Below are 17,750 nucleotides of genomic sequence, written 5' to 3'. Positions count from 1 at the left end.
TAGTCCGGCCTACTGTCAAATGCAAGCGCGTGACAAAATGCGGCCGCCCAGTGATCGAGGTTGCTAGACGCGCGAGTTGTATATTACAAGCGGCAATGTTTATTACGAATTACAAGCTTAGCAATCTCGATCGCTGGGCGGCCGCATTTTGTCGCGCGCTTGCATTTGATAGTAGGCCGGATTATAATACGGCAATTTTTAATAATTAATAACTTTTTAACTATTGCGAAAATTGCAAAATGGTAGAGAACTTTTTGACTCAGTTTGGTCTGCTCTATCTGCACACAAATTTAATCCCCATCATTCTGGAACGCCCTATATATATTGTACATATATATATTTATATTCATACTATTTATTACTAATAAACATATATGTATATAAAGATATAAAATATATATGTATATACATATAAAGATTATTTACATATATATATATATATATATATATATATATATATATATATTAGCGAATCTTAAATGAAAACTTTAAACAAATTATATGTAAAGATTTGAAGATAGTAAAAAAAGTATATAGTAAAAATATGAAAAAAATAATAGGAATTTTTAGTCTCCACCTCACTACAGTTCAAAAATTATAAATAGTTTAATTGTTGCAAACTATTACATATTGCGAATTGTTTCTTTAAAAACGATTTATTAAATAAACAAAAAAAACATGTATTAGCAAGAAGATAAATCGCTATAAAAAAGATTATTTTGTTGAATTGTATATAACTCCAGTTAAATAAATAGAATTTACAATTTACTCCAATAAATGTTATCTAGTTTAAGTTTCTATTCTGATTTGTTTAACAAAATCTTACATTGCATATACATATACAAAACTAATGTTTCTTTTATTTTTCATCGATAAAATAAATAATCAATAACAAAAAAATAACGCCTTTTTTCAAATTCGAAATATAGAATGTATAAATATATTTGTGCGCACGCACACACAATTAATTATTCGAAATATAATGCTGTAAATCAGTGTTCTTTACTTGCATATTTAGCTTAGATTTCGTGATTCATACATATCTATTGCCTTCACTGCTGTAAAAATGTAGCATCATATTTTTTTCAATATAATTGTTATCCTCGTAGGAAATCTGTGATGAACAAGCTCAAACTGATGATGAATCGACAGAGAAAGATAATGCTACTCTGGACGAAGCACCTTCAATTAATTCTTCCGTGGAAGGCGGTCCGCCATCTTTGGCTGATGTTTCCTTACAAACGGGTCAAAGCTTAATCGACGACGTTGTGGAGAAGAAAGCCCAATTCACAAAACAAACATCTACAACGGAAATTCCATCGTCAACTACGTGTCAGTCTCTTACGACGCAAACGACGCAAGTTTTATTACCGAGCGAGGGTGCTCAAACTCAAGAGGCTATAAAGATCCTAAAAACCACGAAAGGCGATCATGATGTAATCGAGATAGCGACCAAGTACTTGCCACCTAATTTCAGCCAAGAGTTAGTGCGTCAGGAGCAATCTAGCGTTTCACCCAATGAGGACATCGTCGTCAACATGAAATATCAGGATGCGAAGGAAACCGACAGCGCAACAAGCGAACTGAACATTTTCCATGTTGCGCCACAATCTTTCGAAACGATCCTAGTCGAACCGGATGATATTACTACTGAGGTAGTTGTCGACGCCGACGGCACCAAAAGGATCATCGTAAAAAAGTTACGACGTACTACCACTGTCAATAAACAAACTACACAGCAGCATATGTCCACGTTGTCGACGGCACTCGGAGACGCGCCGCTGGTGGTGCAAACTTTCTCGGAGGCTGCGATGAGAGATCAGCAAATCACCGTGACTAAAACAAGACCAGATGGTACCATAGAAACTATGACGAGACAGATTTACGGCGGCAAAGTTACCACAGGCGCTTCCGCCGAAAGTATCAATGTGGAGGAGTATGAATCCGAGCCTCGGTACATGCACATGGTAACACAGGGCCAGATAGGAGATATCAGTTGCCGACCAATCGAAGAAGAAATACTGACGGAGGGTGGTGAATATCAAACGAGGACTTCGAGCGTACATGCCATGGTGCAACAAGTCACTAAACGAGTCATCAAAAAGACGCACAAAATTATTCGAAAAGTTACCATTATAGATGGCAAGGAAACCACCACCGAAGAAGTGATTGAAGAACCTGAAGAGATAGAGATAAACGAGCAGGATATACCGCACATCAGTATCAATGTGGTTAAAAACGAGGATCAAAAAATTATAGTCCCGGTGGGAGAAGCAATCGAAATACAACAGCAAAAAGCAACAAGATCAGAGATACCAATAGAACGTACTCCCAATAGTTCGATGCAAGGACCATTTTTTGGACCATTTGCTAAAGATATGACGAGTCAAGATAAAACAAAAGAAAAAATCACAGAGAAGCCAATCACGGAAAAAAATGATGACATCATGGAAATTGATACATTGAATATTGTGGATAAAAATATGTCGTTAAAAGAACCTTCGATGACAGATTTTAAGACAAAGTTAGCAGATTCCGAACAAATTGTGATGCTCTCTTCTCTGGGAGAACATGTATCAGAAAATTTAATTAATGTTCCAGATGATGAAAGCGTTTCTATTGTACAACGTGATGAAGATATAGTGCCAAAAGAAATTGAAACACAAGTGATGAAAGAATGCGAACATTTCTCGACTGAGGTAAATAACATAAATACACTCGTTATCGATAATCAAGCACTGATCGATGCTGAACGATCTGCCGTTTTGCAGACTCCTGTCGAAGAAATCCCTGTTACACAGACAGTACAACCGGAATCTTTAAAATCGCCATTAGAACCGACCGTAACTGATGACGAATCGGTGATCCCCAAGACTACTTGTAAGTCTGACGATGCACCAATAAAATTCGAAACACCAAATATCGAGCTAGAAAACGGCACGGTAGAAGTAGAAATGCACCACGATGTTAGCAGCACTGTAGAAACTGATACAAATGTCGATATATTGAATGTCATTGTGTTAGAAGAGAAAGACGAAAAGGAAGGAACGTTAAAGAAAGACGAATCACCCAAGAGTAAAGAAGAAAATATAACCCTAACATCGCTTCAACAATCAGAGCCACAAAATGGATCGATCATTCTAACGAGTGAATTAGATATTGTTAAATCCAACAAATACACAGAAAGATTGGAAGATGTCAAGGCACCACTTAAAGAACAAGAAATGTCAGAAGAGGAAGAAGATAATCTAAGAGATGAAGCACTCAAGCCAGAATACAAGCCGGGATTCCATAAGATTGAGATATCTCTGTCTGTGAGTAAAGAAGATGAGGAAGTGGAACCATTGGTCTCCATCAAAACTCAGGCAGAACAGTCCGAGATTGCCCCGTATAGCATAGTTAAAGAGAATGTAGACATTAGTCTTCCGACAGATAAAAAGACAACAGAAGTAATATATGATAAGATCGTGCAAACCAACGTTTTTCTTACAGCTGAAAAAGCAACGGAGACCTTACAACAGGTAGTTACGGCAGACAAATTGGTTGATGTTTACATTGAATCCTCAGAGCAAAGTAAATCAGACACAAGTGATGAAAATAGAAAACAGCAATATTACAAAGATGAGCCAGAATCCTCAGAAAAACCTATAGAAGCAGAATCCAGTACTTCTATCGCTACATCGATTGCTGAATCTGTGGAGATTAATGTCCCATCATCTGATTCGTCTAAACACGTTAGTGAACAGCCGCAACCGGATGTTGCGGAAATGATCAAATCTGTTACTGAATCGCCTTTAAGCTTAGATGAGGTTATTGTGGCCGAAGAAAATGGATATCAACCAGATGATAATGATATATTGTCGATTACACCCAAAGATGACCATGGAATAAGAAGAAAGAGAAAAAAGAAGAAAAAGCAAAAGATTCGATTAATTCAAGATGAAGATCTAACTCAAGTGCCTAAAACTAGTAGTGATGATGCAACATTTACAGATGATAGATTTTCCTTAGAGAGTCCTAAATTTGAAAAAGAAGATAACATAAAAGAAAATAATGCAATAAAAGAGGATAATAAAGCAATGGAAAGAGATAGTTTAGAAAACATAGTGAAGCAAGAGGATCAGGCAAAAGAAATTAAAGTCGAAGATACATTACAAGAAGAAAGTATTATTGAATGCAAAGTTGAATTAGATGACGCAAACACTCAAACAACTATAGAAACATGCGATGTTTCGACTTCACTTACTCCAAAAGTAGAAAAGGAGAGCTCCTCGATGTTTATGCAAACGTCTCCTGAACCACTACCATTAACTTTAGAAGAAGAGAGTCAAACAGATAAAATTGAAGAAATTCATAATGAAACTCAAACAATTTTAGAACCCACACTTGATCTTATCGCGCAGAATATCGTGGAAGAAACTCCAAAAGTCGAAGATTTGGGTATACAAACTATGACACCCGTAACCACGCCAACGGAAGAGTTTGCTATTCAAACTAGTCCAATTGAGGATGCCCCTTTTATCGAAACAGAAGATTCTCAAGTACAAACAACCGAAATTGATGTTTTTTCCACAGAAATGCAGACTTTGCCTGTTGAAGTAGCTTCAATGATAACAAATGAAACTCAAACAATAATAAATACCGCAATGGAAGTCGAGCAACAAACTACTCCACCACCAATGGCAGAGAAAGTCATTCTACAAGAAAGTGGTATTCAAACATTATCTCCAAAAGCGCCAGAGTCTTTAGAAAAAGATGTACAAACAAATGTCTCAGCTAGTCCGGAACAACCAGATGTTTTGCATACAGATACTCAAACAATCGCAATGCTTGAAGCGCCTACTGAAACAATTGAAACACAAACAACGCCTGAAGAAAGTCCTCGAGAGCTGCAGGAAACCGAAATAAAATCATTCAAAGATACTATAATGCAGACGAGTCCAACTGTTGTCAGTCCAGAACCTATACAGGTATGCGAAGAATCTATTCAAACCATCATCGAAGAAATGAAGCAGGAAGAATCACAGACTAGTTTACCAGAGGAAACTCAAACCTTCGATAATTCGGTGCAAACAGAAGATCTGATACCACAAATCGAAAAGAGTGTACAAAATATTCCTGACATGTGTGAAATCAGCGCACAAACATCATTGGAGAAAGAGAGTCAACCAGCCGAGATGACATCGATATCTCAACAAACAACATCAATTCCCACTCATACCGTTGAGATATCTACGGAAGATTTTAAAATAGCTGAAAAAGAAGATGCGCACGAAGCGCCCGTTTTAGAGAAAGCAGTCAACTTAAAAGAGGAGACGGAAAAAGAAGGAATAATATTTACAGAAATAATAGAAACTCCAGCAGCACCTGATGTACAAGTAGAACGAAAAATAGAAGAGGTAAGAGAAATAGAAATTGCGAGTGATAAGATTTCTACAACGATTCCAGAAATTGTCGAGCAGAGGAAAACATCTGTCGAAAAGGAAATAAATCAATTTTCTGAAATACCTATTGTAAAAGATAATTTAAAATCATTAGATATTAGCACGAAAACAGAAGAAGCTACGATATCGGAAAGGGACACTACTCCGGATACATCATTTGAAATTCACGTTCACACGACCATAGAATTATCTGCCAGTGACACGCTCGATAGTGCTACACTTAGTAGCAAAGAAACGTCTGACAGTTCACAGGATACAACAATTACCGAAGATCTCAACAACGAAGCGGATATTGAAGATCACAATAGCAAGGCGATAAAACGACAAAGAAGGAAGAGAAAGCACAAAACCATGAAGCTCAATCTATCTGACAAGGACAAGTCAGAGTTTGAATCCATATCTGAGCAGCCAATGCAAGCCCCAGATACTATCTTGAAATTGTCTTACTGTGACGTTGCCAAGAAAGATATCAGCAAGCAAACATCTTTGGAAAATAATGACGTTTTGGACGATGTAGCATATTCTTCTCAAATAATGCCTCAGATCGAATTAAATCGAATGAAATCGGAGGATATTGCATCGAAAACTATAATAGAAAGCACGACTCAACATACTGAAGAAGAAGGTATTCAGGACATACCAGATATTTCAACTACCTCGGAAACAATGCTTACATCAACAGTGCAAATACCATTGGACCAGGAAAAATTGTCCGCAATTATATCTACACAATCGTCTCCTGAACCAATGGATACCACTGAAGAGCCACTATCAATCACAGAAATCGAGCAACCTATTCTCAGTCAAGAATTCACTATATCGTTTCAAACAGAGCCTACGACATTGTCTGCAACTTTTCTTTTAGAAAAATCTTTAGAATATGATATCAAATCGCAATATCAGAGAATACCACAAGCAATGCAAGCTGCTAAGATAATAACTGATCGAGTGAAAACTTTACAGAATACCAACGAGTCGAGTTACCTAGGTAACATTTTGCACATTGCACATCTCGAAGAAGTCACCACGGAGAAACTCGTGGAAGAACGTTCGTCGGATGTTTGCAAAGAATTAGCGCAGCTAAGAAATGCTATTCAAGAGAACGACGTGATAATCATCGAAGAATCTTTTGTCACCATCGTCGAAACAATCTCAACTTGGCTGGAAACTATCGAGTACCGAATCTTTCTGAACAAAGAATGTCCGACTGGGCCTTCTCACGATGATGCTAAAATGTTCATCGAATTGAAAGACGAGATGAATCATGTCAAGGAAAATATTTGCGAGCTCAATGACATTTGGAAGCAATTGGAGTCGAGCTATCCGGAACAAGAACGGGAAAAATTACAAAAATGTATGAACGCTCTTGAGCACCAGATGAAGATTGTCGAGCATATTACAACTGATGGAGAGAAACATGCTAGCAAGCAACTTGCAAGATGGGACGAATTTCTGAATGGCGTGAACAATATGTATAGGTAAGATATCTCATGCAAAAATATTGATAAACAGCACTATTTTATATTTTTATTCAAATGTAACATATTTTCTCACATATTTCTTTAAACTAAATTCAGAAACAAAATTCGAAATGATAGAAGAGGAAAAATTAAAATAATTTTAATATTGTTTAATGTAATTTTTCTATATTAAAATATTCAATTTTACTTACAGACTAGTCGACGAACAACGTAAACAACTGGATTACATAATTGAAAGCGAATATTCCACACGCTGGAAATTACAGGAACTCGATAAATTGGAGAACATAAATCGCTGTCATATGTCGAAAACGAGTAAACTTCTCAATATTACTTACGAACTATTGCGCGATTATCCAGGCAAAGTTATACCCGACGAAACTTACGCCGCACACGAAATGACGAAGATCATCGAGCATGGTGCATACGTCGAACGAGAGCGTCTTCTCCAATTGCTCGTTTTAGCTGAAGAATATGAGCAAACGCTTCAGGAATTCGCGCAAATTACCGATATCGCTGAAAATCTACTAGCCAGTCCGATATCTGTGACGAACCTGGAATACCTTCAAGAGGAGATGCAGAAACACAGAAAGTTCTTCGTCAACTTGAATCACTGTCGCGCAATTCTCGAATCGCTAGAAGGCAATCTTGACCCTGAAACCAGAGCCAAACACTCCGGTCTGCACGAAGAGCTTCATGATAAAGCGACAACATTGCTCGATCAAGCAGCTTCGAGAGCTCAACAAATGGCATTAGCTGCGTCACGATGGATGCTACTGGAGCAAAGTGTGAAAGAGGAGAGAGGATGGCTCCAAGTTGCACATCAACGTGTCCCTGATCTTCAAACAGTGACTTCAACCGACTACGATCAATACATCTCTTTATATCAGGTTAGTAATTTACTATTTACACTTACTATTCATTTATACTAATTTCACTAATAGCAGTGTATTTAATTATCCTATAATTTGTTACGTTTTAGTCTCTATCATCAGACGTAGCAACTCATCGTGCACGATTAATTCAATTATTCGACGTGGCATGTAGTCTTCGTGATCTCATTAACATCCAGGATCCCGAAAATCATTATGGTGAAATCTTAGACGTAATTGTAAAGCTGCAAGACAACATTGAATCCTCCCTAAGAAGATTACTGGCCTTCAAAGAGAGTTGGAATAACCAAGAGACATTAATGAGCCGTGTGGAACAGTGGATGACGATGGCTGAGAAGGAGCTCGCCATGTTACGTCCTCTGTCAGGAAGTTTCATACGTCAGTTCTGGGTAAGCACTTTCTTTGCAGCCTTGTAAATGTATTAAATATATAATATCAATAATCGTAAGCGAAAATATTCATTGATGAGCTGTTCTCGCACATGCATTAGGGTTTTTCCAACGCATTTGGCTTCGTGCCATTAGAGGCGTATGTCTTCGTCTTCGAGAGTCGTATTTTTAGCACGATTAAAATTGGAAAACGAAAATCTTACGTAATCATTATTGTCGTCATTTTTTTTTTCAAACAATTTTTTATCACATTTTTATCTGTGTGATTTTAAATACAAAACAGTATCTATATGTGTACACGCACCGGCATTAATGGTGTCCGGCGTTAAATGTGTGCGAATACGTGTATGACAGCCGAAAGTCATACGCACACATACGTAACGCGACATACGTGTTATGACTTTCGGCTGTCATACACGTATTCGCACACATCTAACGCCGGACACCATTAATGCCGGTGCGTGTACATATACATATAGGATATCCTATTTTAAATGATGCACATGAATATGTTTAAAACTATTAGTGATATCAAGAAATGCTTCTCAAATAAAATTGGATAGTTTTAAAAGAGAGATAATCTAATGTTAACAGTTTTATTCTAGATCAAAATGTAGAAAAGATATAAAAGCCAAATTTTTTTTTAAGGAGACTATATACTTTTGTGTTAAAAGTCAAATTCAGTCATCAAGTTAAAGATATATTCGAAAAATTCTACATCGACATTTTATTACACTTGTAGGAACTGAAGGCACAATATGAGGTTCACAACAACATGCGTAATGAAGCAGACAATTGTTTCGAGCAAGCTTTACGAATTATACCCTTATCAGACGAAATATTACAACGACAATATCACTACGAATTGCAAGATCGTTGGAACGAGATTAGCAATAAGATCAACGAGATTCAAATGGACATTACTCGCAGTATTTCCTCGGAGAAGATTTCATCGAACGAGAAACTGAAGCTATTTGAAAAGGAGTTGAACGAATTACGAATAACTATCAATAACTTTTATAGAGTATTGAAGACGAAAGAAGAACTCGATTTGTACATCGAGAGACTCACTGTGCTATTCGACAGAATCTCTTTCATTCAAGACGAGATAAGTCGATTGGGTCTCTTACCGCAGTCTTTCACAGCAGCGGAAAGCGAAAGAATCGGAGTTTTGTTATCATCGGCTGGTTGTATAGAGGGACAAATAGGCGAAGAGCTGGATTCGGCGCAACTACTCAGAGAAAAGATTCAACTTCTCCAACGCGGATTGGGTCGCTTCAGGAAGGCCTACAAAAGATTGTCGGCGATACTGGATCAATGCGAGAACAGCGAAAAACAGGAAAGCGACTTGGTGGCCGCGGCTGTGAATCATTGTCAATCAGTCGCAGATGAGTTAGCGATTCTCTGGCAAGATCTAATGGCGTTAAGACAAATGTTGCATAATTTGCCAACTGGCTTGAGAGTAACAGTATCGCCAGTAGGCATAGAGAGAGACTTATCCAATATACAGGATGTACACACCGAACTCGAATCGAGGTGCACGCGTCTGCTTTCATTATTGACGAACAGACTCGAGTTATGGCGACGATTCGAAAGGCAGTTGGAAGCAGTGCAGCAATCTGTCCAAGAAGCCGATTACATGATGGAGCTATTAACCGTCCAAGGCTCTGTCGATTATGACAGACTGCTAAAGGCTACCGAGCGACTCGAGGTAAGTCATTTTTTCCTAAATTATATGCAAAAATAAAGCGATGCGACTTGTTTATTATTGAGAAATCTTCTTCTTCTTTTTCTTCTTTTTTCTTCTTTTTCTTCTTCTTCTTTTTCTTCTTCTTTTCTTTTTCTTTTCTTCTTCTTTTTTTCTTCTTCTTTTTCGTCTTTTTTATATATATATATATATATATATGCATGTATATATAAAGAAAAAAAGAGGAAAAAGAAAAAGAAGAAAAGAAGAAGAAAAAAAGAGAAAGAAGAAAAAAGAAGAAAAAAAGAAATATATATATATAAAGAAGAAGAAGATTCAATAATGTCTTCTTATATATATATATATATATATATATATATATATATAAAAAGAAGAAAAAAATTTTATATATGTATGTATGTATATAAAAATAGATTAAATTCATTGAGAAATCAATCAATAAAATCATCAGTGTCTTATAATTATTATATAAAATATTAATAATTCAATAGTCAATATTATATTTTGTATTCGCTGCGAATGTGGATAATATTAAAATCGAAAGCATCGACTTAAACAACACGAAATAGATTCCAATTTCAAAACTTTCGAGTAACTTTTCTCGAGGCTTATTGGATAATTAAAATCGTATACACGCATTACGCGCAGGCGTAACACATTTTCGCTCTCGCTCGCTCAGAGAGCCGCGTTATCGCACGCCGCCGCGGTGCCTATCAGTACCGCTAGACCTATGGTCACGTTTACGTCGCTGCCGAGAATATCTTCAAACTCTCGTCGTATAAATATATATTTCGAAGCGTGTTGTTGTGTTGTTGTATTTTGACCTGCACTATCATTCGGTCGCGGCGACAAGATAAACGTGCATCATTTGCAATTTGTCGCTCAAGTGAAAGATCTCGCAATTCTCTATTGTTAAAACTTTGACATCACGAAGACGAAGCACAATAAATAACTTCAAGGTAATGTCGCACTAAATGTTGCAGATAACGAGCATTTTCCCGAATAGATGCAAAACACGTTTCCGTTCCGCGTTTACGTTCCAGATAAGTCACAGACTGCAGGAAGAATAATATAAAATATAATTAAAATAATTAAAATAAATTGAAACAGAGGATTTCCGGAGCAATTTCCGGAGAAAGTTAAAATATGACGTCAAAATTATTGGAATTACAAGAACTTAAAAGTTTTTAGTGATGATTCATAATGTCTTTAATGTGTTTTCAATAATATCTTTAATGTGTTTTCATAATGTCTTTAATGTGTTTTCAATAATATCTATAATAAAAACACGTGAATGTAAAATATGATAATTAAAACTGACTATACTTTTATACGATAAAAAATATTGTAGCGTACATCAAATACCGTAACTTTAAATACCGTATTTCGCATGCTTGATAGACCGATCAATGATTTTTTTAACGCTCCATTGCCGCGGAATAAACGCATTTTTACGCACACCTTTACCTGTGATAAAAGAAAACCGGATGTATGTACAATGTATATTGTAAAATATATATATATATATATATATATATATATATATACATTCGTGTAAGGCTGACATATATGCTGCTATTTTTTATGCGTGCATTACAATACATTATGCATTAATGAAAATGCAGGATAGATAATTACTCTGTGAAAATTTTCATACAAGAAGAATTATTTATTTCGCAACGGATAGAGTTCTCTTCTTTATCAATTATCATTTTGTTCTTATGACACACATATGATTATTTCGTGATCGCATAAATGGGTCTTTTCGCCGGCTCTTTGCAGAAAGAAAGAAAGAGAGAGCAATCACGTTTTTACTGATATATTCGTGAAAAAATTAAATCTTCTTCGGTGATCTTTGTCGATTTTTCGATATGTCGCGTTCATGATCGATATTTCACAGTCGATTCTCCGCGTAACAAGAAAATATGTAATTTCGTAAACATTTATTTCCAATTTTCTTATTATATATAAAATTCTATAAAATTAAAATTTTTAATGGTAAAAATTAATGGCAAAATATTGTGTCAAAGCTTTAATTAATTTGACAAATTTATTATTAATCTCATTATAAATTAGAATTCAAAATATCTTAATTAAAATATCATTTATTAAATAACTCAAAAAAATGTGCACTATGTCGGAGATATATTTGTAAGAATAATTTTTTATATCGTAATGATTAATAGTTATATGAGATCATCGTCCTTTTTTGTATGTCAAACCGTTGCATTGTTTATGCATCAAGGCAAAACATATGAGGCAAACCTATGCACCTTTATCTATCGATGCATAATATGTATTAAATCAGCATATATTACAGACGTGCAAGCAACAGGTTGAATGTAACAAAATATAAATGTACGTAAAGCAAAGAATATATATGTATGTGCATACATATAATCTTGTGAATCTTTCTTTTATATACTGCCGCGCTCGATCGAAATAAAAGACGATTGCATTAAATACATAATTATTTTTATGATTTCTCGCGAGACCACGTGAAAATACTGAAAATACATGTTTGTTAAAATACATCTATGATCAATCGGCATTATAAACGATCAACAGGCATAATAAACATGATAAAGAAAACTTTATTCGACTCTTTCTCTGAAAAATAAATTAATATTAAAACAATGTAGATATAATTATGTATATTATTGTTGAATGTGTTGCAATGACGTATTATAATTGTAGTATACTTAACTGTAATGTCGTTTAATTTCTTGACTTCTGAGATGCAATCATTTCAATTGCGACTATAATGATGAGATGTATCTTTTTTTTTTATAAAAGTCTTTCTATGATAAGATGATCTTTGCTGCAATATATACGCATCTTTGTGGATCAATATACATACATATGCATATATTAAAATTGCAGAACGCATCGAAAAACTAACGTAGATAATCAATTAATAATTGTATAAAATTAGTTTTACATGTAATGTACAGAAGCAAACAAAGCGCAATGAAATATGAATCATAAATGCTTAGCATAATCTATTTATTGATAAATAATAAATTATTTTACAAACAAATTTGCAAAACATATTTTTTTGCATCATAGATTTTTTTGATATTTGATAAAAATTGGTATTCGACACATCAAAAGCGCGACAATTTTGATTTCTTTTGGGAAATTTGTGAAGAGATGAATGAACTTAAGTAAACGCGACATAGAATTATTTCAACCACGTCCTGACCGAATTCATGCAAGCCTCAAAACATCTCGTGCGCATATATGGTTTGAGGTGTTGCGGTATGCGAATTTATTTATAGAGAGAGATTTAAAACACAAGCGACATGCCTATACTTTCTTTGAAATGTCTGGCACGCAAAGCTTTTTAGTAGACAAAATATAATTTTTATTTTTATTTTATTTTTTAAATATAATATATGAATAGTGTGGAAAAAAGTAGATTATATAAATAATAATAATATAAATAATTATACTTCTGATAAATCTTATATAGCGTTCTATAAGACTCAAAAATTAACGGCAAAATATTTTGTCAAATTTTTTATTAATCTGACAAATTAGTTATTATAGTTATTAATCTGATCATAAATTATAATTTAAAATATCTTAATTAAATTACAATAAATTATAATTTATTATAATTTATTTATTATTATTAATTATAATTTATTTATTATTATTTATTATTATTTATTATAATTTAAATAACTTAAAAGGTGAGCGTTTTATTTTATTTTATAATTTTATACAGGATTAGCGTGGTGTTTTTGATATACAAAATCCTAGATGAAATTAAATCTTAGTAAAATCAGCTAGTTTTCTCACATATTATAGTTTATAATCTGCTAAACAAAAAATGTAATAGGCTCAAAGCTAAATAATAGACGGTTACTGATTTACAGCCACTAAAATACGAAAAATTCGGATTTTACGAGTTGTTTGATTGGCTGTAATAACTCACAATCAGTAACTATCTAATATTTAGCTTTGAGTCCATTACATCTTTTGTTCAGCAAGTCATAATCTACATATGAAAAAAGCAGCCAATTTCATCAAAAGCCAAAATCTTATGTATTTGGTGCGGGGTCCTTTTTGCACATATGTATAAATCTTTACAAAAATCAAAACTTTTTTTCTACATTTACATTAATTCTGCCATTTTATCTCTCTCTTTGTTTTTTTTTAACTTTTTGTGTATATTTGATTGAAATAATAATTTAATGCTCGTACAACATTTGCAAATATTAAACTCTTTTCTCTTTTTTTTTTAATGGCAGGGTCTAAACGGCGATTTGGGCGCACGAGAAGTTCTCATCGGAGAGTTACGTGTCGCTGCCGAACCCCTGCGGGAGAGCTGCGCCGTAGAAGTCCGCGAGAGAGTCGATGCCATAGTAAATGAAGCCGTGCAAGCTTGGGAAGACACGAGAGCCGAATTGAGCGCCCTTTGCACCCGATACCAGCACGCGTGCAGACTCTGGCAGCAATATAGGGACTCCAGCGCCGCGGTGAAGGACTGGGTAGACACACAAATGAACAGTGTGATAAACTTGCCACCGGAGGAGGCAGTCAAGCAGGTCAAGGTAGGGTGATGCTGACCTAGACTTTTTATTACCGTTATAAGTTAAATATGTGAGGAGCTATTTTAAAAAGTATAGCTTGCTTTCAAAAACGCTAAACGCTTTCTTTTGGAAACGGAGGATACATAGAGAATGTGCTAATATGCTGAGAAATAGTAGGTAATATTCGTAAATTACTATTCAAATGATGATCTTTGAGCGATGGGATAAAGTATCTTACAAATAGATTTGAATTTGTTTGCAAACTTTCTATGATTATTTTGAAAAAAACAGTACTTTCAAGTAGAATTCGAACTTGGACGAGATAGGTTCGAATTTTGGATATTGTTCCGAAAGGAAAGGAACACTTCGAGTTGACGGCAGCCCTTTTGCGTACTGAAAATAGATACCAAAATAGTGTAATATACAAAATTTCAGCCGCGGCAAATCATTTTTTTCAAAGTTTTTACCTAAAAGTAAAATCGGCAAACGTTAAATGGAGCAAGAAGACACCGTTGTAACCTTGATATATGTTGTCAAAATCATCATCTTGAATAACATTCAAAAAGTTTTAACCATCCCTCATTGTTTATTAAAAAGTTATTAACAAAAAAATGTAAATTAAGACAGCACTTATCATAGGTTTTTGAGTTGAACCTCGCTTCGCGTGGAAAGTTGTAAACCCATGTGGAAATTCTCACTTCGCATTAAAAAGTATATATTTTTTAAGAATATTATTCGAATCCTAAAAAATTAAATTGAATTATTATTGATTCGATTCGGATTTTTAGGTACATATTAATGCCATCCCTAATGATCTTTGCAAAAATTAAAAAAAATATATATGTAATAAATAGTGTTGATTTTTTTCGAATAAATATTGAAAATTAAAATAGGAGAGAAACGAATAAATATTGATTTGAGACATATCTGCAAGAGCAGTTAAGCAATAGCTATTAATCAAACATACCTGATAACTAAGATACTTGACAAATAATGTCGCAGCTGGGACAATAATAACTTTCTGCGTTTATACTTAAATGCTGATTCATTTTAATATTGCGTACATTTTAAATGATCCATAATAGCATTGATAACTGATTACATTTTCTATTTATCTTGTTGATCTTGAATCAATGCAATTCATTTTTTGTCACCAAAATATTATTTACATTATATATATTAAAAAATACTAAATATTAAATATTAATATTAATATTATATAATATGTAATATAATATATATAATATGTAATATAATGTTAAATATAATTAAATATATTTAAATATAAAATGATTAAATATAATATATAATATAATATACATATAATATTAATATATATAATATATAATTAACATTATATAGTGTATATATATATATATATATATATATATATATATATTTATATATTTACAATTTTAATCTTACGCGTATCTCAAAATATATTCAAAAAATATACTTTTTTTGCAATAACAAACATAAATAAAAAACAAATATATTATCAAAGGATGATAAACAGACATTATATCATTCCTTGAATAAAAAAAACACATAATATCGTTATCGTTACTGCATACTATATGACGCGCATAAAGAAGGGATGAAGAATAGAGGTTGACTCATCATCATCATCCTCGCTCACGTTCGCGCGTATAGTCACATATTTAGGTACGTATGGGCTAACCAAGGGTAGGTCGTTGAGAGAATAGGGGCAAGAGGGTGAGAGCCCACACGGACGTGCGCATCGATCCCTGTCGGAGACAGTACGCCAGTCTGATTCAGGGCGTTGCAACGTTTACAGCATCCGGCTGTACACTCTCGACTAGCTCGCTTCCAAAGTCTCAGAGTACTTTATTTATCTCGACGCTTCTGTTATCATGTTCCTCCTTATCGCGAAGATATTTAAACATTCGCGCCCTGTTTATTAAGCATGAGCAGAGGCGCGTCCATGATACATAAATGGGTGTGTATACGTGTGTGTGCGTTTGTATGCGATAGTGTACGTATGAATACGCACAATTTAGAAGACCATGTGGTCAGACGACGAGAAGCTGTATAGCGGCGCACGTGCGCCAGTTTCGGAGCAGTAGCTTTAGAAGTCAAAAAGCAGAAGGCATGAGTGACAATCTCGATTGAAGACATGTGCACACCGGAAGAGAGAAAGGTAAAAGAATGATAGAGAAAATATCGAAATCTATGGAAAAGTCGTGATTGTCCCGCTACGCGGACCGGAGATTCCTGCCCGATTATAACAACGGGACAGAAATAACTTTAGTGCTGCGAAAATCACGCGCGTATCGCCATTGAGTCCATATTTTCGTCGCCTCGCTATTGCAACGATATAAGAACAATTGCAAAGAAGTGAAAAACAAATTAAATTTAAATTAAAAATTAAATTTTAATTAAAGATTTCTTGGAAGTGGACTTTTTGTTATAATATATTGATGTTACACGAAGATTTTCGAACAATTCGAAGGCTGTGTGATACATAAGAAAGTTTAAAAATTTTTGAAATTTTGAAAAAATTTCCTATGCACACATAACTCTATAAAATCATATCCTTGACGCATTACATATGCAACGCAACGATATAAGAACAATTGCAAAGAAGTGAAAAACAAATTAAATTTAAGTTGAAAATTAAATTTTAATTAAAGATTCCTTTCGTTATAATATTGATATCACACGAAAAAATTTTCGAATAATTCAAAGTGACACATAAAAAGCTTAAAAAATTTTCTATGCAACTCTTGACATACCATATGCTCTACAAAATCATTTTAACTTTGACACATTAAACATACAGTAGTTGAAATTAATATTTCTTTCTGCACATGATCAGCATTTTTTCTTTCCTGCGCTATGGAAAGAATGAATGTTACAACACATATGTAGAGATGACAAATATATTATATGTAATATATACATATGACAAAAAGAAAATTTTTGAAATATTTTGAAACTTTCTATAGTAACTTTTTCTATATGCAACTACTGAAAAAAAAATTATGAATAATTGTTAATTCATTATTTATTTAGTAATAAAAATTAAAATTGAAAGATATTTGCTTTGCAGATTTTTATAAATAATAATCTTTGATAAAAGAAATTACATATAATATTAGCCATATGCCAAAATCTCCATAAGAGATTTATTTCGCAAAAATTATTTTATTTTTAATATTAAATTCTTCACAAATCTATTTGAAAAGCTCTAATTCAAATATGATATATTGAAAACGAAATACCACAAAACATCTATAAATATCAATGAAATTAAAAATATTTATCCTCTGC

At 33.9% G+C, this 17,750-nt stretch overlaps 1 protein-coding gene across 8 annotated transcripts in view; it reads left to right on the top strand.

The window, feature by feature from the left end:
• Msp300 (Muscle-specific protein 300 kDa) overlaps positions 1-17,750 on the top strand; it is a 106,170-nt gene that overhangs the window by 74,042 nt on the left and 14,378 nt on the right. For all 8 annotated transcript variants that reach the window (XR_014426093.1, XM_083046631.1, XM_083046628.1 and 5 more), the window contains 5 exons: positions 1,110-6,922; positions 7,119-7,815; positions 7,908-8,207; positions 8,950-9,918; positions 14,175-14,477. Coding sequence is in view for 7 of the 8 variants with exons in the window: in XM_083046631.1 (XP_082902757.1) it covers positions 1,110-6,922; positions 7,119-7,815; positions 7,908-8,207; positions 8,950-9,918; positions 14,175-14,477 (8,082 nt within the window). In the remaining variant the exon portion in view is untranslated. The remainder of the gene's footprint in view (positions 1-1,109; positions 6,923-7,118; positions 7,816-7,907; positions 8,208-8,949; positions 9,919-14,174; positions 14,478-17,750) is intronic.

Source organism: Prenolepis imparis, unplaced genomic scaffold, assembly GCF_030444845.1.
Source record: "Prenolepis imparis isolate NDT839.2.m4 unplaced genomic scaffold, iyPreImpa1.0 SCAF_9, whole genome shotgun sequence".
Lineage (NCBI taxonomy): Eukaryota > Metazoa > Arthropoda > Insecta > Hymenoptera > Formicidae > Prenolepis > Prenolepis imparis.
The sequence above is the reverse complement of the archived record's forward strand: the minus strand, read 5'-3'. Positions and strand labels throughout refer to the sequence as shown.